Consider the following 23,257-nt stretch of genomic DNA (forward strand, 5'->3'; position numbering starts at 1 on the left):
AATGTTCAGCAACCTGACAGCACCAGGAACAAAACTGTTCCTGAATCTGGTGGTTCTGCATCGGATGCTGCGGAACCGTCTGCCAGATGGCAGGAGGGAGAACAGTGCATAGTTTGGATGAGTAGAGTCCGCGATGATCCTTTGTGCCCTGGATAAGCAGCGAACATCTGCTATATCCTTGATGGCAGGGAGCGGGGTCCCGGTGATTTTCTCCGCTGTCCTCACCACCCTCTGCAGAGACTTCCAGTCTGATGCACTGCAGCTCCCAGACCAGACGGAGATGCAACTGGTCAGCAGGCTCTCGATTGTCCCTCTGTAGAAGGTGGTCAGGATGGGGGGGGGCAGGGAAGCTCTTCTCATCCGCCTCAGGAAGTGCAGACGCTGCTGTGCCTTCTTTGCCAGGGAGGAGGTGTGGAGTGACCAGCTAAGATCATCTGTGATGTGCACACCCAGGTATTTGGTTGTACTCACCACTTCCACAGCCCTGTCGTTGATGTAAAGAGGGGCATTACATGCTGAGTGTAATGTGTATTTTCTACTTTGTCAAGTTTCCACCTGATTTGGGGGTTATTTAAACTTTTTTTTGTTTGTGTGTGAGAGTTCTGGATGCTTTGAGCACCTCCTTTGTTCAGCAATTAAATGTCATATACTGAAAGAGTAGCATCACATAAAGATAAAAATGTAAATGAAATTTCAAAGTTTTAACAGTTTGCCGAATGACTGCCTGATTAAAATGCTCCATTTTACATTGAATGAGTGACTGATTGATTTCAACTGATCAAAAATATCAATCACCCAATCATTTGGAACATCTTAAGCAAAGCTGACTTGACGGCAGTTAATGTGTTTTAACACGTGTGGACAACAAAGCTTTCATGGTTTCATACATCCGAAAGGTGATTTAGTACGGAGCAAAACAGTCATATTCATGTAGGACACCAGCTCCAAGTGAACAAGGTTGATGGCGACATCAAAGCTCAGATCCAGGAAATGAAACACATACCAATGACCAATTAAATAAGTACCCGAAGAAAACCCACGTGCACACGGGTAAGAACATGCAAACTCCTTGCAGAAAAGCCACCGGTCTGACCCGGGAGTGAGCGTGCTACACGAGAGTGCTAACCACTAGGTCTGGGGTGGGAAAACTGCTCCACAAAGGGCCGCAGCCTTTTCTGCGCCCCAGCCCTTTGAGGACCGATTTACCCAACCCTGCACCTGGTGTTGACCTGCAATGTCAAACAGCCCTATTAACACTTAAAACCAAACAGGCCCATGGTCCGGATTTTGGTTCCAGATTGATGATCTCAACTCTCGACTTTCAACACAAACGGTTTGGCAAGGTAATATTTGCAAACTCAATACTGTTTATTCATTCTTACAATACACAGAAAACTGAGGGAAAAAACTGCCAACCGTGTCTCCACTGAATATTACATTTTAACCAGAAACTTTCATCATCTGGAAATCCTATTGAAGGAAGGTCTCCGGCTTTAATGGCAGTGTACGATGACTTCAGGATCTTGATTATGATGAACCATTGATTTAAACTGAGGAGTTAAACTAGTTGGCGTTAGCGCGATCGCTGTGTGCAGAGTTCAATTTCAACATTATCCCAGAACCTCCTTACGAGCTGTCAGCTTTGTGTTTGTACTATAGTGAGTGGCCCTATAATTGTAATATTTCTCTGTTGTTTTTGAAGTCTCACAGTTTAGCACAAAGTCTTTTGTATTCTGCTGTCAAGATCTGTATCTTGTGTCTCTTCTATGTTTCATGTTTTTGTGAGGGAAACATTTAATATTTGGTCCACGTGATCTTTGGACGATGGATTTTCACTTGTGGAAATGATCAAGGGTTGCATGTGCACCACAATTCTGGGGCAGATCCCTGACAATGGCACAGCTAATAAAAGAATATTATTACCCAGATAGCTGGAGGTCATTATGTAAAACCTTTTCTCTGTCAAACCTGAATAACTCAGACATTCAAGCCCTTGATCCAGGTATGATCCAGGTTGAAATTAATTTATTCTTGAGTTTTCCAAATGCACTATGCCTATGCAACTGCTTTATTGACCGGCCAAATGACCAAATTGAGTAGGTACAGCAAATCCACAGATACAAAACAGTAATCCACACTACAGAATGCATGACTGGGATTGTGTTATTACACAGTGTGATTACATGACGCTATCGGCTTCATTCTTGGTCTCTTAAAATTGCTTTGAATTCCCCCAAAGTTACTTGTTGTGCTTCTATACCTCATTCCAGGTTGACAGGGTGAGAGTGCCATAATGGCAAGAATACATTTATGAATCAAAATCAGAGGGACAGTGTGGCATATAGCGATGAATGGTCCGCTCCCTTTTAAGAACCATAGTGATGGTGGGTCCCAGGAAACGTAAAAATGGAAATGGGCAACTCTGCCATCATGAGGGGAATGGAAGAAATGTGACGCTTCTGAAGTCCACGATCATCTCCACTGTTTTCTGAGCGTTCAGCTCCAGGTTGTTGTGGCCACACCAGGACACCAGCCGGTCCACCTCCCTCCTGTAATCAGACTCATTTCCATCTGAGATAAGAAAGGACAGTATGAGCCCTCTATGACCTTAGCACCTGCAGCCACGTGCACCCTCAAAATGACTCCTGAGAAGACACTGGTCTCCCTCCGAGACTCCCACTGTGGCAGATGAACACTCTGTCCGTTAGTCAGAGACCTCAACTTCTGTTGACATAACATGACAACGTATGAACCAGACACAACTGGTGAATCCTTACCTTTCGTTCATTCTGGTGAGGAGGAGGTTGGAAAGACCTGCAACCGGTACCTCCTCTGGACATGCTGTCTGCACCCAGGTTTAGTGCACCTGGGACGTGACGCGTCCTCAGCAACAACAGGTGGCTCGCTGGCCACGTTGCCTCCCCATCCCGGAGACACACTCTGGAGTGAACGCCATGTCCAGGCGAGCTTGAGCTGACAGACTCAACCACTGACTGCTCCTATTGTTGACAACAGACTGTTCCTGTCCTGTACCAGGTGGAGATGGTGATGCACAAACCAGCCGCGTTGTCATCAATTGAGAATCGAAGAGGATCCCCAGACGTCTGATGTGATTCGGCACCCTTGCTGTTTGCACCTCCTCCCAGGACATCGCCAGAATGAGACAGTCGTTCAGGTAGGTCAGGATCCTCAGACCTGAGCTTCTGAGAAACTCAGAAGCTGTGTACACCACTTTGGAGTAGGTCCTCAGTGCCAAGGAATACCTAAACGGTAGTCGACTGAATTGAAAATGATTGCCTCTTAATGTGAATGTCAGATATTGTCAGTGACTCGGGAGAATAGGAACATGAAAAAACGCATCTGTCTGGTCCACCAATGTCATCCAATCTCAATCTGGCTTGATTCATTCATTCTGAACGGAGGTGATGCAATGTGAGTGTTTAACCTCTAGAGATTCAGGATCCAGGAACTTTCCTTATCTTTTTGGGACGAGGAAATACATAGAGTAAAACCCTGCCCTGCACTCCTCCAGTGAGACTCTAGGAAGTCCTCACTTAGGAGAAGAGAGTTTATCTCTTGTTTTAAGTGCGCCCAGAACGGGCCACTGTGCTGTACACCCCATCGAAGATAGGTGGTCGAAAAGGGAACTGAATCGCATCACCTACACGTATTGTTCAGCCCATCCACAGCAAAAGAGGACCACACAGGTCTCTCCACTCCGGGAGAAAGTCCCACAGAGACAGAGCCAAGTCGGGGGTAACCAGCCGTCCTTTGAGCTCCAGCAACAATACTAGCCCCTTGAAAGGGTTGTTGGTTATTCAAACTCTGACAGTGCCTGACTGTGGCTCCACTTACATCAAGAGCAGTCACGTGATGATGTAAGAACCATGCTGTCTCTGGAGCATGGGCAGCAGCACCCGACAGAGCACGTCTGGGATCATACCTGGAGCTCCCAGGAGTGCGCGAAACAAAATGACCGCTAGGTGTGCACTGAGTGTTCTCATCGGAAGCACAAGTTGCAGGCATAAACCACAGACTAGGTGATCTCTTTTAGCCATTAGCTCGGCCGGGTCTCGAGACTTAGGTCTCTTGATCACTAGGACCACAAGCAGGGGGCTTACTTCAAGCACCGAGTGGTCCAAACCGCACCGCATTCAGGGCGGGAGGGAGCTGCAAGAAAAATAACAGACAATACCGACGGTGGATTCCTCCCACTGATGGACGACGATGAAGAGGTGTAGTGTGGCGATGACATGGGCAGGTGCTGGGGCTGGAGTCTCTCGATCCGGAATTCCCTCCTACCAAACGTCTCCTTGGTCCTGGTCCCAGTAGATTAGCCCACTGCTTGGATTGTAAATGCTTGTTCAGCTGTGTGGACGTGTTATTCGCCTCCTGCTTCTCCAGCAGCTCCCTGAAGTTCAGCGCCGGCACAGGACAACGGGGCTCGACCGCCAGGGGAGCAGGGTTCTCTGGAACCAACGATTTAATGGCCGCCCACATGAGAGACAAGAATGAGCTCACATGACTTGCAGGAACAAATGCAACCATAGCACCCGATGATCATCACAAGTCAATGGCTGAGTGGAAAAAGAAGCTGAGGAGCGGAAGACAAGGGGGTCATAATTACTACCTGGGCGGAGAGCCAATCACTCGAAGTCTCAGGCTGAAGCCAGTGCCTCGATGTGGATGAACCGATAGCAAAGACCGTTAGAGGTCAGAGCACATATGACTGGGCAGAGTCACATTTGGCTCGGCAGCCGTGGGTTGGCATGATTTAGTGTGTTTAAAATCCACCTGCGCAAAGATCATTAAATTCAGGGCGGTATAATGTAACAGGTCTGAATACTATTACCATGTCTACAGTTATAATGTGGTGTATTAATGTAGTGTATTAATGTAGTCAGCAGAACGCCGTCTGCAACAAAATGTGGACAGGGTTACACGAGGCTTACACATTTGTCAATGGTGAGAAAAGTGGTGAATAAAAACGTCACTTCCTTTAAACCTACACGCCATTCAATGGCCAACCTCTGTCTTCCCCTGCCCTCTGCTGACTGAATGATATACCTGCCGGTGAATCAACTGAACACACACACTCCCGTGACCACGCACAAGTGCGCGTCACAATAACGTGCAACACTATATTTTATTCAGTTCTTCACCGGCCTCATCATGCTTCATGACCTGCTCGATGATGTAGCCAGTCACGGAGGGCCCGGAACAAAGCTCCTTCAGTTCTTGTTGTTCCACTGAAAGAAAAGGGGGCAGTGCAAACCGGGTTTACAGCTCACCTGGAACTCTTGCTGAGTGGAGGCGACGCTGCGTAAAAGACGTTGTCAAGTCGATTGTGACGAGACACCATTGAAGAGTCATTGGCAGCCGAGTTCGAGAAAGAATTGGGTCGGTCTCCGTTGCTGTTTCGCTGCAAAGACATGGTGACGCTCATCATTTTTGCCTGACTGCAAGTGAAGTCAGCAGGACCAATTGTGAGCGACAATGGACCATCACATGGTAGTACAGTGGGAAAGGGGCCATTGTCACTATGCTTGATGTAGTACATGCTTAAATGCAATCGTTCCTGCCGTATTGCTCGATTGTCGAAATAAATAGTCATTCATAGAACCCTGCAGGTGTCAATTCTGCCTCAAGATGGAGCCATAAACCAGAATGTCCGTTCTGTGACGCAGGAGGATGGAAACGAAACTCAGTTCAACAACAGCGAGTCAAAACACACTGCAGTTATTGACTTTACGTTAAAACAAGGACAACAACATCAATAATAATGGTCATCGTCATCATCGGAATGGAATTATATCAAAGACATTGTCAACCAACGTTGCGATCAGACAGTGGAGCGACTCTCAGCGCGTCTGACGTTTCTCGTCAGAGCGCTTTATTCGAATCAGTCTCTCATGGAAGCAGAAGTGGGAGAGAGAACAGTCAAATGGGTTCATTCCAGATCATTAGAGTGAGTGTCATACTTAGACTTCTGCTACACTGATGTGATGAGCGCATTTCTCATCAGTGGAAAAGTGCATTTTTATTGCTGTGATACAGTAAACAAACACTGACTGAGGATCAAATCCGATCTCCATGGCACAGCTCATCGGAGGTGGCAGTTTTGGTTTTGACACACACATCACATTTCAGGTTTCTTACTAATGGGAAGCTCTCTTATACTTACTATCTTGGTAACTATTTGCTTTTTTCCTGATACACGTGCTTGCTGTCATGGGAGAGCTACTGTACAGTGGCTCATTTGAAACGGTGAAACAGGAGGACATGCCAACAACAATGTTTCAAACAGTCACAGCATTTTCAATTAAATGCAAGGAGTAGTCCTTTCTTTAGGTTCCACCCAGGCGTGGAACAACAACGCCTTTGCAGGTCACACGATGCACTCAGGTGAACCATGGAAAGTAGTTCAGGGGAGTCCAGCCTCCTCACGTTCTACTTACACAATTGTTAATTCAAAAGAATCTGGGTGATTTTTTGGTACTCATCTTCAATGCAAAAAAAAATAAATACATAAATAAAATAAAATAAATAAAACATGTAGACACACCACATTGAATGGCATTGTATCCACTGTAATTGCTTCCCTCCGAACCCTTCACTTAGTCTGGAAGTATTTTGGGATTGTCTTGAAATAATCATAAAGTAAATGTAATGGGGTATGTATAAATAATTATTCATTTTTTAGCCGCTCCGTGTTTACATCTGCTGTAATAGAGCAAGTTTTTGAAAACGATTTGACCGCATTTTTATGAAGTCTCTCCATACACATGAATGTGATAGCTTTAGATTCACATTTACAAATCTATGTTAAATTTGCACATCATGACAAACGAATCAAACATCCAAATCAAAATGAACATGAAAAATGAACTGACCTGTTTGTTGGTGTTTTTGTTATGACATTTAATTGACTTCTCAGCCGTGTAAATTTTTTTCTGTAGTGTTTACTTCTGTAGTGCTCTCACCACAAGATGGCAACACATCGGTCCACACAGTCTATGAGCTGGCCCAGTGCTACTGTGAACGTATGATGTTGTGGTGGTGCATGACACGTTCGAACAGGTAAAAATGATGAAAAATAAAAAATAAAACAAAATAATAACAATACTAATGCCAATTGAAATGGATTGTTGTTGAAGTTATGTGCTTTACGTGTCATGATGACACACCCTTGGATCAAAGCCGTTCGCATGACAGTAATCACCAAGCAAATGTTTATCGAGACAGGAGTTCTAAAGTGGAACCAGTTTGTGTCAGTGACTCCAATCGTGATTCATCACTTTTTGAAATACAGAAAAGGCAAGAAGTGATAAAATCATTTTGCTTCTTGTTCCTTGTGTTTTGGTGGTGTGGAATGTTTGCAACAAACATACACGACAGACACGTATGAACACAACATGCTTTGCATTCTTTGTTAGCTTAGGTTCCGCTTACAGAGACAGAAATGATCGTATCGGCCACCTATCAGTCAGATACACTGTTTGTTTACCAGAATCTGACAGCTTTTCATGACCGGGCGCAGATGCTTCATTGTGACCTTTTGAATGCATCACTGGAAATGGCGTCATCATGGTGTTCATCCTCATGCCATTGCTGCCTTCACCGTGATGCTCAAACGATAAATACTGTAACAAGGTGTTTGTACCGCACCGCTGCTTGGAAAACTGTAAAGTCATGTGCGGCTGGTGCCTTCCATGACATACATCTATGTTATATTGGTGTTGTGAAAGTTTCCTTATTTACTGTATGTGTTCCTGAGGCGACCATCATTGTTGTACTTGTGTCAAACATACAATGGAAAGAGAAAAGAGCTGAGAGAAGAATAAATCTAATAATTTCTGCCTCTCATCTCCGTGGGGAAGAGAATACCTCTCCTTTCATTTCCTGGAATAACTTGTCATTGCCACTTGCTTCTTCTTTCCTGATCTGATCGTTGACTGTGATGGGTCTAGCCTGCCATGCTGCCCTGAGAACCTTGAGTTTCATTACTTCCTACAGTGCTTTCACCCACTCTGAGCATCTGGCTGATCTGCTGTGCGAAAAATTCCTCTTTGTCTCCCACCTTGTCCTTGATCTCATTCTCTGTATGAGCCTGGGATTATCAATGTTTTCTGGCACCAAATATATGTTATATTCTTTCATCTGGCTTTGCTCACTCTGTGCAGCTTTCTTCAGTGTGACATCCTCTATTTATTTTCACACTCTGTCCATCATTACTTATTGAATCAGCTTATTTTAGGATGAAATTAATTTCTCCAAACTATTTATTTTCTTCATTAGCGTTGACTCCACCCTTGTACGCTCAATGATTCCTTCCAACAGACTGACTTGCTGGTCCTTGCACAATTACGATCACAATTCTCTGATCAGCCATTTCTGTCATGATTCTGCTCTTATTTTGTCACGTGAGTCCCGTTTTGTTTTCTCCCTCCGTTCTTCCTGTTCCTTTGGCACACGGCTGGAGCCAATCAACCCCTGATGACTTCAGTACAAGAGCACCTGGACTCCAGCAACGGGTGCCAGATCGACTCTTTAGTTCCCTGTGATTGTGCCTTTAGTTTCCCGGTGATTTGGACTCCTTTGTTCCCTGCGGTAAATTGGCTCTGTCATTCTGTCTCTCGTTCTGTGTGCTAGCTCGCTTGTTTTTTGGTTACTCTGTCTTAAACCCTGGTGCCTGAGTTACTGTTTTGTTTCTTCCTGTTTCCGTATGTTTCCTGGTTTCTTTTGCGATTGACTCTCGGGTCATTGTACTTTCGTCTCCTCTAGTTCCCTGTGATCGAAGTTTGTTTTCTCCCAGTTCGGTGACGCTTTCCGTTGGACTCTTATTCGTGTTTATGGACTTCTGCTAGTTTGGTTACTCCGTTTTGGACATTCTGATTTAGCTTTGTTTCTCCCGGTTCGGTGATGCTGTTTTTTGTTGTTTGTTAATGATTAAAATTATTTTTGACTCGCGCCTGCCTCCTGTGACTTTCACCACTGCGCTTGGGTCCCGCTCCCACGGCCTTGACCCGTGACAATTTCTTTCCTTCAGTGCTTTGAACAGCCTCCCTTACTTCAGTTTTTGAAAACTGCAATGTCAGCCACCCAATGGGGGCAGACTACACCCCTTATACAGGGGGTGGCATAATAATGCCTCATCCTCCTGTCTCCTTCAAGCAGGACAGCAGTTATTGCGAGACAGACATGCGCTCCAGGACTATGGCTGCCAACCGCCGTTGACTCCCCGAGTAGTGCTCACTGATCGTGGACTGAATGAAACCAGAGTTTGCATCCATCACACTGGACCTGATGAAATGTTGATTAAAATAACATTTGATTAGATGAGATATCCTTTCAGTTTAAAATAAAAATAAAAATAGACTCCCTAAATGTAGAAAAAAAAATGCAGTGGGAATAAGGGGAAGACATAATAAAAACTGTTCTTCACTCTGCTCTTTTTCAATCTCTGAATCATGTAAGAAAAAATGAATTGCATACAGGATTGTATAAAATGTATCCATTTGAGAATCCAATTTAATGGTAACAAAATTGTCATAACATGTAAAATAACACACCTATGTTTGTAACACACATCTGTTTGTAATGTAAAAGAGGATTGTAATAAATATGAATTCATTCATTCTCTATTTTCAAATAAACATCGTAAAAAGTCAATGCATTTGTTCCGCAAAATTACTGGGGGATAGTCCGGGAAATCGTTTAGTCAAATGACCGAGCAGCAGTTACAATATTAAAAAGGTTAATGATAAAATGATCTTAATTAAGTCTAATATGCTAACATAAATGTCTGACAGATGTGTCTCATGTCCACTGAATATTCACAATACCTTTAGGACCGATAGTCCTGGAGTGCATGTCTGTCGAATATCCAATGTTCAACCAACTTCACAGCGGTCTTGATACCTGATTTCCACCTCCACCAGCTCTGCTTCCGCTGCTTGGGCCTGCAGCATTGCGCCATGGATTGTGAGGCCTGTCAGGCTGTCCCTCCTACGAATAGGGTGCTATGACTGGCCTACAGATAGTTGAACCCTTCCGCATTTCCTGCTTCCAAGCCATGGGATGAGTTTGACGAGAGCGAGGCGCTGCTATGATATGGATCCGGAGAATCTGTTCCCAGATCTGGCTGAGTCCTGGGTGAGGGAGTCAGGCAGGTTCCACTAAGGAGACAAGGTCTGCGGATTCTGATGTACTTGGACTACTGGTGCTTTTTAGCCAGGTCCAAACAGGAATCATGAGGACACACCAGCTTGGTGTTGGGATTCAGAGTAAACCTCCTGAAAAGATTGCTGAGTCCCAGTCAGAACACGACCTTCCTGGGGGTCATGCTGGACTCAGTCTTGGGACAGGCCCGCCTTCAACTGGCCGGTGTTCTCCCCATCACACAGCTGACATTGCTGACAACGTAGGCCCCCCTCGGGGTCCCTGCTCACGCCATGATTTGTCTCCTGGGGTCACATGGCAGCGGCCCACACTGTGGTCCGGCTGGGTCTGCTCAACATGCAAGCTCTTCAGGTATTGGGTGTCTTCACGGACGCGTCTCTGACCGGCTGGGGTGGCACCTCTGTGCTGCAGAGCGTCAGCGGCGTCCGGGAGGAGGCCACTCCCCTTCAAATCAACCTCTTGGAGCTGATAGCAATCTACAGAGCTCTGCTCCACTTCGCGCCCTCTCTGCATCGAGACCATGTTCTGGTAAGATCCGGCAGCACCACAGCTCTGGCCTACATCAACTGCCAGGGCGACATCAGATCCACCCGGGTTCATCGGGAAGCAGTCAAAGTGTGCACTAGGGCGGACCAGCATCTGGTTCTCTCTCCGCAGGTCCGACAGCCCGCCACTAGGGGGCGACTCTCTGCCCCATGTGATCTGGCCCCTGGGCCTCCTGTATGCTTTCCCACCAACTCGCATGTTGCCTACTCTGGTTCGGACACTGAAAACTCAGGGTTGGAGTGCAACCATTGTGACTCCGGTGTGCCCCAGGTTCCCAGAACTAGTGCAACTTGTGAAGGGCTAGTTTTGGGACCCCCCAAAACTAGCCCTTCAGGTTAGTTTTGGGGGGTCCCAAAACAGGTGCAAGACATCATGAGATGTCTTGCACCTGGTTCAAGCAGGAGGAGCCCTTAAGTCACCTAGTCTCCTGGGACGTCCTCTCAGAGTGTGGAGGGTTCAGACTCTGAGATGAACCAGACGAACCTCGATAACAAGGTACTCCACACTATTAAAAACACAAAGCTCCTTCTACCAGAAGACTCTACACTGCAAAAATTCACGTTTTTGAAAAATGGTGTGTGTTCAACTCTTCGTCTCTTTGTTTTCTTTTCCTGAGCTCCTGTCCTCCTGTTTACAGTTGCTTTTGGACAGAGATACAGCCGTATCCACGATCAGGGTCTTCCTAGCTGCTATTACGCCGAGAAGTGAGTTTGTGGATCTGACGTCAATCTGCAGAAACCCGCTAGTGGCATGCTTCCTGAAGGGAGCTCGCAGACTCTGTCCCCCGTCAGGACTGCTGTACCCTCAGTGGGAGCTCCAGGTAGTTTTGGATGCCGTGACTGGGGCACCTCCTACAGATCCAGATGCATCACTTTGAGAGCATTCATGCCACCTCCACATGAGGATGCATCACAGGCTCTCCTGGCTCTGTGACCAGGGAGAGCGCTGGATTGCTACTTAGGAAGGGTGAAATGTTTTAGACGGTCAGAGAGTCTCCTTATCTGCTATGGTAGCTGCCAGCAAGGGGCAGCACTCTCTAATCAGCGTCTTTCTTCCTGGCCGAGGTCAGCCATCTGCCGGGCTTACGAGTCAGTGGGACAACCCCTGGTCTGGGAAGATAAGAATTCCCCCTTTGGACACCTCCTTCCATCACATTAAGGCCCTTGATCCTCTTTTACAGTTCTGTATTGGAAACAGGTTAGTGGCTGAGCGACACCTCTCTCACCCTTCTTGCTGGTGAACCAGGCTCGCGTCCTGTCCGCCACCTTCATTTGCGGGACTCATGATGGGCAGGACGTGATTAATTAATTCTCCTTTTTGGGGTTTGTCTCCTACAGGCCAAGGACACTGTTGTAGAATCAGGTACCGGTGTCATCTTGAGCCTGCATTTCTTTCCAAGCTTTGTTTCTCTATCCCTCTTCTTTACAGGCGCCACCCTGGGACTCTTGAGAGAGTTGGCCTCCCCTTTACGTTCATTTATGAGCCTTATACTGTGTTAACCAAGCTTCTTGCAGTCCCCACTGAATGCTGTTGTAGATTCAGGCATCCGGCTTCAGAGTGCGTGTTCTCCGAGCTAATTCCATTCCTTCTCCCTGTTTATCCTCACTTGAAGTTAGGTTGTGTAACGGAAGGCCTGTTGGTCCCTCCGAGTTCCTGAAATAATTTTAGTTATTTGGCCGTTACAGTACTTGGAGTAAGAGTTTATGACTAATTCCTTGGTTTCCCACCTTCTCCTAGGTCCAGTGTGCTGCAGTGTTTGGAATTTGTGTGGCTATGGATCGGGCAGAAGGATCAATGGCTGACAATACTCCATCAAAGACATCTGTTGCTTCAATGGCAACCACAGGATCAACTACAATGAGCGGATCAACACCTGTAAGGTCAATAAGCACTGGAGGATCAATGGCTGACACAACTAGATCAAAGACATCGGTTGCTTCAATATCAACTACAGGATCAACTACAATGAGCAGATCAACATCTGTACGGTCAATCAGCACTGGAGGATCAATGGCTGACACTACTAGATCAAGTACATCTGTTGCTTCAATGGCAACCACAGGATCAACGACAATGAGCAGATCAACACCTGTAAGGTCAATAAGCACTAGAGGATCAATTGGAAGCGCTGCTGTATCAACCACAACTGGAAAGTCAGTGATCACTCAAACTTCATCCACAACTCGAGGCAATTTAGTGACTGGTGGTGGGTCATTGTCCACTGGAAGATCAACAGCAGATGCTCGAGGATCAACCATTGAGAGCAGATCAATGGGCCCCAGAATATCAACTATCAATGGAGGCTCAATGGCCACTGGAGTTGTAAGCAGATCAACAGCAGCCAGTAGAACAGCATCTATAGTTGAGTCAACAAAACATGGTGATGGTGCTTCAACAACTCACATCAGTGCATCAAGTGCAGCTCAGCAGACAATTTCCCGCAAAGGAACTACACAAACGGAACCAGCAGCAATACACTCCACAGAAACAACACTGGAAAAGACGACCCCAGAGCCTGAACGTATTGTCATCTTGGTTTTTGTCATAATCGTTCCTTTCAATGATGCCCTGACAAATCCAACCTCAGTGGAATTCATCAATCTGCAACGAGAGGTTATATTCATGGTGAGTGTCCAAATATCCGATTCAAAATGTTATCATCTGTCAATATGGGCACTTAATCTAAAAATATTTTGATGGTTAGGAGCTTGGTAAACGTGTTTGTCATTGTTGTTATGCAGTATGATAGTTGTTGTAGCTGGACTGGATTTTGCAGAATGAAATTCAAGTGTTTTTGTATTATTTTAGTGCACTATACTTTGGAAAAAAATGCGATGACAATTTTCTTTCAATTCACAGTATGACTTCATCTTCAGGACAAGCTTCCCTGGCATCTACATCCGCACAGTTGTCATAGCTTTTCGGTAATTGGAAATATTTTGGTTCTGTTGGGGTTGATGCCAACACAACATGAACAGTTAATTGAAGTGAATGCTGTGTGTGATTTACTTTTTTGCAGTCCAGCTGCTGGTGGCACCACACGGGCTGTTAACACCGAAGCACAAGTGGAGGTGGTGTTTAACAATTCTGCGTCCGCCAGTGCGATTCCAACCTCAGACATGGTCAGAGAAGCCTTTGTTGAAGCTGTGACAAACTCAAATAACACCTTCAACCTTTCTGTTGATGCTGAATCCATCAGAATTGTCAGTAAGTACTTGTTACGACTTGTTCATTCATGCACCAATGCACACACATGCAACGTAAATGTGTGTTGTCATACACGTATCTCAACATATACAGATTCTTCACTACAATAATGTTTTAACATTACTGCTTCATAGATAAAACAACCGTGGTGCCAACTACTGCAATAGCAAGTTCAAATACGATAGCAACAACCTCAAATGCAGCACATGGTGCAACGACAAAGAAAGCTACAACCAAAGCAACAACAACCGCTGCTGTCACTGAATCCCTCACTACAAAAGTGGTGACCTTCAGATCTGTTGGAGAAACATTTACCAGTGAGTTGTTGAATCCATCGTCAGCAGCATTTACGCAACGGGCTTCGACTATTAAAACCATGGTAAGTCACTCATTCATTGATGTCATTAATCAGAGATTTACAAAGTTGCATTTCAGACATGAATACCTTTGTTCTATTGCTTTACTAGTCAATGCATATTTTTCATATTCCAAGCTTGACATCTTCAAATATTGTTCATATTATATATTAATGGTTGGGCATTACTGTGAGGAATAGTCTCTGTGATCTGACTGTGGTGAACTTTTGTGCTCATGGCAGTTGCTTATGAGCACAAGCCATGTGTCTGATCTGAGTCCATATACCTTGGTGACACTTTGGTGAAGATAGACTCTTCCAGCCTTTCTGCCTTCTACCCTTGAGCACCAGCCACTGGTCACAAAGAACACTCACGAGTTAGAGGTGTAACCTGATGATTCCGGATGGATAATTTGAAAAACAAAGTCATCCAACTGGTTTTTATCTGGAGCAAGGACTTCGCTCCTTGTCATCGGGTCACGATACGAGGTGTGACCCATTAAATGCTATATTCGCACAACACACATCTGGGAGAGGAAAGGGTGGCAGCCAGATCAGTTACGAATCACAGAGTGGCATCGAGACAAAAACATATTCATTTATATATATATATATATATATATATATATATATATATATATATATATATAGCCCCTTCAGTGCACAATTCGGTGCCATGGATATCAAGTCGGTTTGGATTTAGACGTGGCTCCTGTGAACTACAGGTGATTGAAAATTGATTTGCCTGTAGGGGGAGACAAATCTTCATTTGAAAGATGTCTGAACTACAGCGGACTACAAATGAACACAACTGCATGAACTTCTCAAAAATAGAAAAAAAAATAAATTCTCCTCACACAAACAAATAAGCAAACAAACAAGAAAGAAATAAGAAAAACACAGTTTGAATGAGTTTGGGGAATTACTCTTCATGACCTTCAGGGCAAAGAAGGCACACAGGTGCAACAGAAATAAATTCTTTGTGGCTTAGATTTCAGCTGAACTTCCCCAGCCAGGGTGTTTCAGTCAGTCCAAACTCTTGACCTGAAAGGCATTTCAACTCTGCGCTGCCCATCTGTTCAGTCCTGAAAAATAGTTGTCTTGCTAAAAAAAAAAAGCTCCTGGTTTGTATTACTGTAGTTTTCATTGTGTTTCAGTAGTTTTCATAGTGTTTCATATGGTACGATCAAAACAACAGTAAGTTGTATATCATATAATCACCCACACACGGATATACATCCATACATACATGCATCTTCTATGACGCTACGTCCTCCACAGGTGGCATGCAGTGGGAGCTGTGCCACTCTCACAATTACCATGATAATCCTTTTAATAACTAGATTATAAAGTGACCATACGCCTGTTAACTTCACTCCAGCTGTTTCCATCTGCAGTGCGTGCTCTGAGGGAGGAAAACATCAAAACATGGTTTTATGACAGGAAAATCATTGCAGGACATTTGCCAGAAATGTTGCTCACCAATGCACTTGAGTCTACTACTCTGTAGTGTAGACACATCTTTAGCGATGACATCAACCAAGCCAGAGCAAACACACAGCTGTTTCAGTCTGTTTCGACTCGTTGCTTTGCTCTACTGTTGGCACATTTGGTTAAAAGTGACAGGTTGAATGGAAGGACTCAGGAAGGTGGCAGTGACACACATGGTCATGGAGATGGCATTATTCAATAATTCACCCTTCGCAGCATGTAAATCAAGACACCAGGAGCAGTGGGACCTATGGGCTTAATAAAACACTTGTCTTGGTTCGACTATTCTCTGCTTGGACACATCGAGTTCTCACATCTACTCCGGCGTCTCAAAGTCGAGTCAAAACTGTAGGAATTTATCTTGTCTCGTCTCCGTGCCTTATAGAGGAACATGATCTGTAAGGCTGGTGATTCGGACGAACTTCAATAGCAGAATTGTCTGTGAACCACTTTCCCTAAAAAGCTCAATGGTTCAGCAGATACAGCTCTTCCCTTCATTTTGCTGTAAGGAAAAACACATTGTAACCCACTGAAACTTGTTAACCACAGTATGCGAATGCTCCATAACTGTGTGGGACTGTGGTTATGGTGGCATTTGGTGGGTTTGGTCAGTTCTCTCATGCTGGCTTCCTGTTCTGGTATAAAGAGGCATGGTTGCTTCCAAATCCTGACTGCTGTTGTCACTACATTTGGTAAACTTGAGTGTACAGAGAAGTACAGAGAAATAAAAGTGAAGATGGGACAGAGGAGTGGGAACTGGATGCAGCTAGGTCTCATTTCCAGCTCTAGTGTGGACCAAAGGCAGACCCTCCGGTGGAAGGGTAATGAACATTCCAGTGCTGCACAGTGGTCTGCAATAAAGACTCCCAAATATGACGGTAAACCTAGTTGGGAAGCTTTTAGCGCAGCCTGCCGTCTGGTCCAGTGCAGCTAGGGTCATTTCCCGGCACAGAGAATGGAAACTGTTATGTCCTGACTATGATGTACTACTTCACAAAGTGGCCTGAAGCGTACTATTTACCACATCATGTAGCTGAGACTGTGGATGTACTAATGGAGGGAATGTTCAGTAGGTTTGGGGTCCCTGAGGTGATCCATACAGATCAAGACAGGAACTTTGAATCCCAGCTTTTTATGCTGATGTGTGAGAAACTGGGTTTGTGCATCACCAGAACCATGCCCCTCCATCCACAAAGTGATGGGCTTGTTGAAAGATTTAATTGCACATTGGCACAAGGACTGGCAATTCTAACTGATGAAGATCAGCAGGACTGGGATATTCATGTTCCACGTTTGCTGATGGCCTGCAGGACTGCTGTTCAGGACTCCACTCAATGTTTCCTCGGGAGATCCGAACACCTGCAGAAATGATGATTGACAGGATTCCAGGACTCAACAAAACTGGGCCTCAATATGCATGGAAACTACAGGACTGCCTTGAGTCAGCACGTTTGTTTGCCAGAAAACAGCTGAAAAAGGCAGCAATGTGGCAAAGGAGGAATTATCGCATTTTAGCGTCTCTTACTTGATTTATTTCTCATCCATTCATCCGTTCAGTGAAACAACACCATCAGATACAGCATGTCCTCCTTCAGGAACGGAAATATGTTAAGTGGTGTAATTATATTTGGCGTCACCTGTTGTGGATCCATGTCACAAAATTATTAGGATTCCAATGAGGTGTTGTGCATGCTATGAAAAAATGTATGTGTGGATTGTTCATGTGAGCTGCACGTCTGTCCTGTTTCAAATATGACTCAGCAGGAAATCTATAGACAAATAAAAATTGAATGACGTGTATATTGACACACCAAACAAAACAACATGAAAACAAACAGAATATGATCACCTTCTAGCAGAGAACCATTCAATTTCAACATCACAGGAGGATTTGGAAGGAGCAGAATCAGAATTAAAGCATAGTTTATATGGCCCTTGTTTTTTTTTTCTTTTTCCGACATTTCTGCTTTGGCTTGTTCATGCCAAATGGTTAATTTTGTTTGATTTCACCCTGCGCGTTTTGAAAAAACACATTACGCCATAATTGAATTACAAGCAAGCTGTGTTGTGCAAGATGTTGTCCAGTCTGTACTCAAACAGAAAAATCAAACTTTTTAACTGGAAGTCACAGTTACACTTGAGATCCTGGACAATGACGTCCAGTCGGGTGATGATCACCCTTCTCCAGACAGGGATTTCTGCATAGTAGCTGTGCTTCTACAGGGGTAACTCAATGTTTTGCTCCGGCAAACCTGCTCACAACCATGTTTGGTTGACAGCGTATGTTTCCCCGGCAAATGACAAAGACGTTTGCTGATCCTGCTTCATGAAACCGGAGTTTCTGCTCACTTCCGGGAAAACCAACTGCTTTTTACTTAGGCACCTTTCTGACACGGACCAGTGACTCGTCTGAGGACCCCAAACCCAGTGAGGCCAGCATCAGCAGGGGGGAAAGACTTTTCTATCAAATAAAGGCGGGTCCAAACCTCCAAGACCCCAAACCAGGATCATCAATCCAAGGGTCCCAGGGCTCAAATCTCTGGTGGCAGTTTTCCCAACCAAGTGAGTCTGACTCTGATGACATTGAAGAACACGAGTCGAACAGGAGAGTGCTCTCTTCTTTCTCCATGAGTTTGCCACAGTTGGACCTCCTGGCAAACCCTGTGTCCTTGTCTTCCAGCTTGGTTGAAGAGAAATCTGGCTCAGGGCTACGGACTTCAGTTCACTTGTTGATCTCCTGCGTTCCAAGGTGTCATTTAGACACACTTGAAATTGGTAAATTGTGCCAAAAGTAAAACTGATGATGGTCGGTCGATGGTTTTCCTTCATTTCTTTCAGCCTATACACACCAGTAAATACTGAAAACTTACCAGTAACATTCCTCAATTGATATGTGGTGAAATGAAAGGTGAGATAGGTATTAAATAGATATCAGTCCTGGTTAATCCCAGTCTTTTGCTCTTTTCATGATCAGTATTTTGTTTTCTGGATGAAGATGTTGAGGGTGGTTCCTGAAATGAGGATTTAGAATACACGTGGTCCTCTATGCTTCCTTCTCAAACTTGCCAGATCTGGTGTAGTGACGATAGCCATCAGTAGCTCCTGAGTTTATAATGTCACAGCGGAATTTGCGAAAGGCAGAGCAGTTTCATGTCTATCACTGGCAAGCATATTTCAAGATGGCGCCTGACAACAGAGCATATACCTCAGTTGATGTGTATACAAATGTACGATTTCAAGAAAATGGGAATACTAGGAATTTATACAAGCGTGAGCAATCTTCAAGACAGCGAAGTCAAATCATCCCAGAAGAAACTGAAACATTGAACATGTTCAATGGATATTTTCTTAATGTATTGTGATGGTGAATACTTTCTGGGAGTGGCTGACTGTTGGCTTAGTTCAGTGATGCAGTTTTGAAAGAATGTTCCTGGCGCGATGCATAAGGCTGCCTGCTTCACCAAAGGAATGACAGGTGATGTCATACCATGCCAACCAGTGATATAAAAGAAGGAGAAATGATGTGACTTGGGATTTCTGTACAGATTTGGGTTCCACTGTTTCCAAAGCACAGACTCATTAAGTGTCCCTGAGGGTTTAGGATCATGCAAAGTTTCAAGAAGTCACTGGTGCACTGGCATCGCGAACAACACTTTTTTTTGGTTGCACTCCACCCTTCTTTTGTTCAAGAAATAAAGGTGGAGTGTGGATTTTACATAACTATGATCTTGCACCACTTTGCTCCACCACTCTGGACAAGTGATGTTGAGAAGAAGAACTGCAAGTGTGTCTTTTTTTTTTTTAATTCTGATCTGAAGAGGATCAGTTTAACTGCTTATTTAGTGTTACTGACATTTGCTGACCGTTTGACAGACATCAGTTCCAGAAGTGATTTCATACTTATTTTTTTCCAAGACACGAAAACATGAACATATTGCTCCTGTATTATTATTTTGTATAAATAAATAGAGGGATGAAGTGGATGAGCCATACGATGAAGTTGTAGGAAAGAGTAGTGGAAAGTAGACTAAGGGCAGAAGTTAGCAAATGTGAGCAACAGTTTGGCTTCATGCCAAAAAAAAGAGCCCCACAGATGCTGTATTTGCTTTGAGGATGTTCATGGAGAAGTACAGAGAAGGTCAGAAGGAGCTCCATTGTGTCTTTGTGGATCTGGAGAAAGCATACAACAGAGTGCCAAGAGAAGAGTTGTGGTATCGTATGAGGAAGTCTGGAGTGGCAGAGAAGTGTGTTTGAGTGGTGTAGGGGAGTGAGCAGGATGGATAGGATCAGGAAGCAGTATATCAAAGGGACAGAACATGTCAGGTGTTTAGGAGACAAAATCAGAGAGGCAAGGTTGAGATGGTTTGGACATGTACAGAGGAGTGATAGCCACTACATTGGTAGGGAGATGTTGGAGTTGGAACTGGCAGGCAGACGGTGGAGAGGACGACCAAAGAGGAGATTTATGGAGGTGGTGAAGGAGGACATGAGGTTTGTAGGTTTGAGAGAAGAGGAAGCCGAGGACAGGGTGAAATGGAGGAAGATGATCCGCTGTGGCCACCCCTGAAGGGAGAAGCTGAAAGGAAAAGAAGAAGAAGACACGCAAGCAATGGAGAGCAATAAATTGGTGACTCATAGTGTTCGTGGTGAACAATGAAAAAGGACACAGCAGATAACCACAAACAAAAAATATGAATAATAGTATCATCACTAATGCTGCTGTGACAGCTCTTATTTACTGCCATGAACGGCTTACAATCTCAAGCCAACCTAACATTTTATTTCAATACTTTATTGTCTTTTTAAATCAATAATCATACTGGATGATGTAATATGGAAATACGGCAATATTGTCTTGTACAGAGCAAACGGAAGGAGTGGCTCTTCTGTGTACTCCGTGTCCCTTAGTCATGGTGTCTTCTTTGTATCTGCTGAAACAGTTGTCTCTCCTCATGTGAATAGGAACAATGTCAACAGTCTGGGCGCGTCACAGGGTTTGACGTTCAGATTTGTTGGTCCAGATATGCACTGCCCTGCCGCACTAAGGATATCGATAAACAGTGTTTTCAACTTAACACGCACCACATTTGGTTTTTGCCTCGAGTTATATTTACTGCGTGATGAAGCCATAACTCATAAGCAATACTATTCATTAATTTATTTGGAAGACAAACACACCCTCTTGTAATGACATCAATTAATGAGAAAAAGAGACAGGGACATGCCATTCATTTTGCCACTTGACTTGGTCAAGTCTATTTTGGACGCACGGCTGTGTGTAGTCAAATGCATTATAATTGGGACCTTGTGGCAACCGTGCATGTGCATGTAGTAATTATTCTACCTTACAAAAGGCACACGACGTCGTCATATTTCTCACTTATTGTACCATTCAACTCTTTGTCTTTGGCCTATGATTTAGGACTGGGCATGGTCTGAGGATCCTGCATGTCTGAAACATCTCAGTAACACTTGGATGTTGCTTTTTAATATGCCCTCACACATCAACTTATTTACCAAACTTTAGGTTCAATGTGTGGCCATAAAACAATTTTGATGCAATGGGACTTGAGGATTTCATGAGTAAATATTGCAAACCAGACCGATGTAGAACTTCCCGGTTTGGACCAAAGTGAGGTCATTTATATTAATGCAGTTTAGGTTTAGGTTTCATTCAGCTTATTTCATTGTGATAAGGATGTGACAACTATTTAACACAGGTTTTAATTTGCTGACTTTGTGGCTTCATTTGTGAGTGACCTTGTTGGGGGAAGTTTTAATAGACATTAGTCCTCGCCCACCTGAATTTGGAAGTGTGCTGAGGAGAGCTGAATTATTTCATTGTGTAAAAATAAATAAAATGAAAGCAAATTATTCTGTGACTCCAGGTGATTTCAGCTGACCTTAACACTGCTGCCAACTGCGCTGTTTGTGATGAAGATGGAATGACAGCAGGTTGAGCCAGTTTCACCAGCCAACTCACAACTACTTTCCAAGTGTTTGCTCTTATCTGTTCTGTAAAACGTTGACTGTGATGGCAGATAAGTGGTGTTGACAGGCGAGAAATCTGTCTTATGATTTTCTAACTTAGTTAGTGGCTAAAAGTGATTCATATGTGGCATTCATACGTCCGGTAGAAAGGGTCTGTGGGTGTGTAATGGAGAACCCAGAGGAGAAGTGCAGGAGAGAGCAGGCTGTTACAGAAAAATCATACATGTTATTCTTTTTTTTTGCAGTGGTGTGCTCACTGGATGTTTGTCATGTTGGATATAGATGCAGACAAAACCTTCATGTACATAGGCCTTTTTGGTATGCAATTATGTTATGTATGTAAATGTACCCAATACACAGATTTATGAGGATTTATTTTGGGTACAGAAATGCAGTTTGTCCCCACTACTGCTGGGCTGAACTACAAGTAGCTTGCACAACCACAGTTAATATTGCTTAATACAAGGTGTGGACAAGTAGGGTGCACTCTGTCCTCAACCCCAATTACAAAGCATTCATGTGTGGACATTATTGTGGTGCGTGAACTATCAGTGCTGCCTCATTCCTAGGTTTGGCAATGGGAGCCAAGGGCATTTGCATATCCACACGGTTTTAGAGACACAATGAGTCCGAATAAAACAAGGCACAAAATTTGAAGTGTGAAATTATCAGCCTTATAATTGGAGCTGATTGGAGGAAGCACATAGAACAGATCCTGCGGGGACAACAGCTGTGCTAGTGGGTTGCCATGGCTGCAGGTTTTTGTTCCAACCAAACAAGCACAGTTTAACCAATGAGGTGTCAGCTTTTTTTGGTTGGGACAAAAACGCCCACCCACGCCGGCCCTTTCAGGAACCCGTTGACCTTTGACCATTCTTTTCTTCTTTTTTGCTTGTCCATTTTTCCTATTAGCAGTAATAAAATATATTATTATTTCTGGTCGGCACTGTCATTGATGGTCGATGCTAATGTAACAAACTGTTCATAAAGTTTTTACCTCTGAGGGAACACGTCATGAGATATTTTTACAATGACGTGTTTCCATGCGGACCCACAAGAGGAAACACAACAAAGAACACAATTCAGCGTCTTGAAATTCATCATACGATCAAAAAAGAATTGCTCAATCGATTCCGAGGTAAAGTTTTTCTTTTCTTTGAAAATGAAATAACGATGAATTTTCAAACATTTGGGAGTCCGAAAAAAAATTCTTCCAAATCTGCTCTGTAAAATTCTCTCTCTGTATATTGATGATATTTGTGCTACATTTTCAGTTCTTAACAGATAATATTGTGTTTCCCCTCTGACTAGATCCTATCAGTCCGTCTGTTTTGACTCTAGAACTGGCTCAGTTTGAGGCTGATTGAAACTATGTTGTCTCACCTAAAAGAAACTTTTCATCATTTGTTCATAGGAGAAAATACGAGAAAACCAACATCAATCTCCTAGTGATTTAAAAATTTGAATTGCTAAACAACATATGTC

General features: G+C 44.0%; 1 protein-coding gene and 1 long non-coding RNA gene across 2 annotated transcripts; one reads left to right on the forward strand and one right to left on the reverse strand.

Moving 5' to 3' along the window:
- Positions 1–1,420: 1,420 nt before the first annotated feature.
- On the reverse strand, positions 1,421–7,171 carry LOC128756029 (uncharacterized). Its single transcript, XR_008414186.1, has 3 exons — positions 6,894–7,171; positions 5,292–5,422; positions 1,421–4,469 (listed from the first exon to the last, which is right to left on the reverse strand). It is a non-coding gene; the product is annotated as an uncharacterized LOC128756029 (long non-coding RNA).
- Positions 7,172–12,797: 5,626 nt separating this feature from the next.
- Positions 12,798–14,594, forward strand: LOC128756321 (uncharacterized). The gene is made up of 4 exons (XM_053860726.1): positions 12,798–13,353; positions 13,588–13,652; positions 13,748–13,935; positions 14,070–14,594. The coding sequence occupies exons 1-4, from the start codon at positions 12,802–12,804 to the stop codon at positions 14,489–14,491; spliced, it is 1,227 nt and encodes a 408-aa protein (XP_053716701.1). The 5' UTR covers positions 12,798–12,801; the 3' UTR covers positions 14,492–14,594.
- The last annotated feature ends 8,663 nt before the right edge of the window (positions 14,595–23,257 follow it).

Source organism: Synchiropus splendidus, chromosome 3 (assembly GCF_027744825.2).
Source record: "Synchiropus splendidus isolate RoL2022-P1 chromosome 3, RoL_Sspl_1.0, whole genome shotgun sequence".
Classification (NCBI taxonomy): Eukaryota; Metazoa; Chordata; class Actinopteri; order Syngnathiformes; family Callionymidae; genus Synchiropus; species Synchiropus splendidus.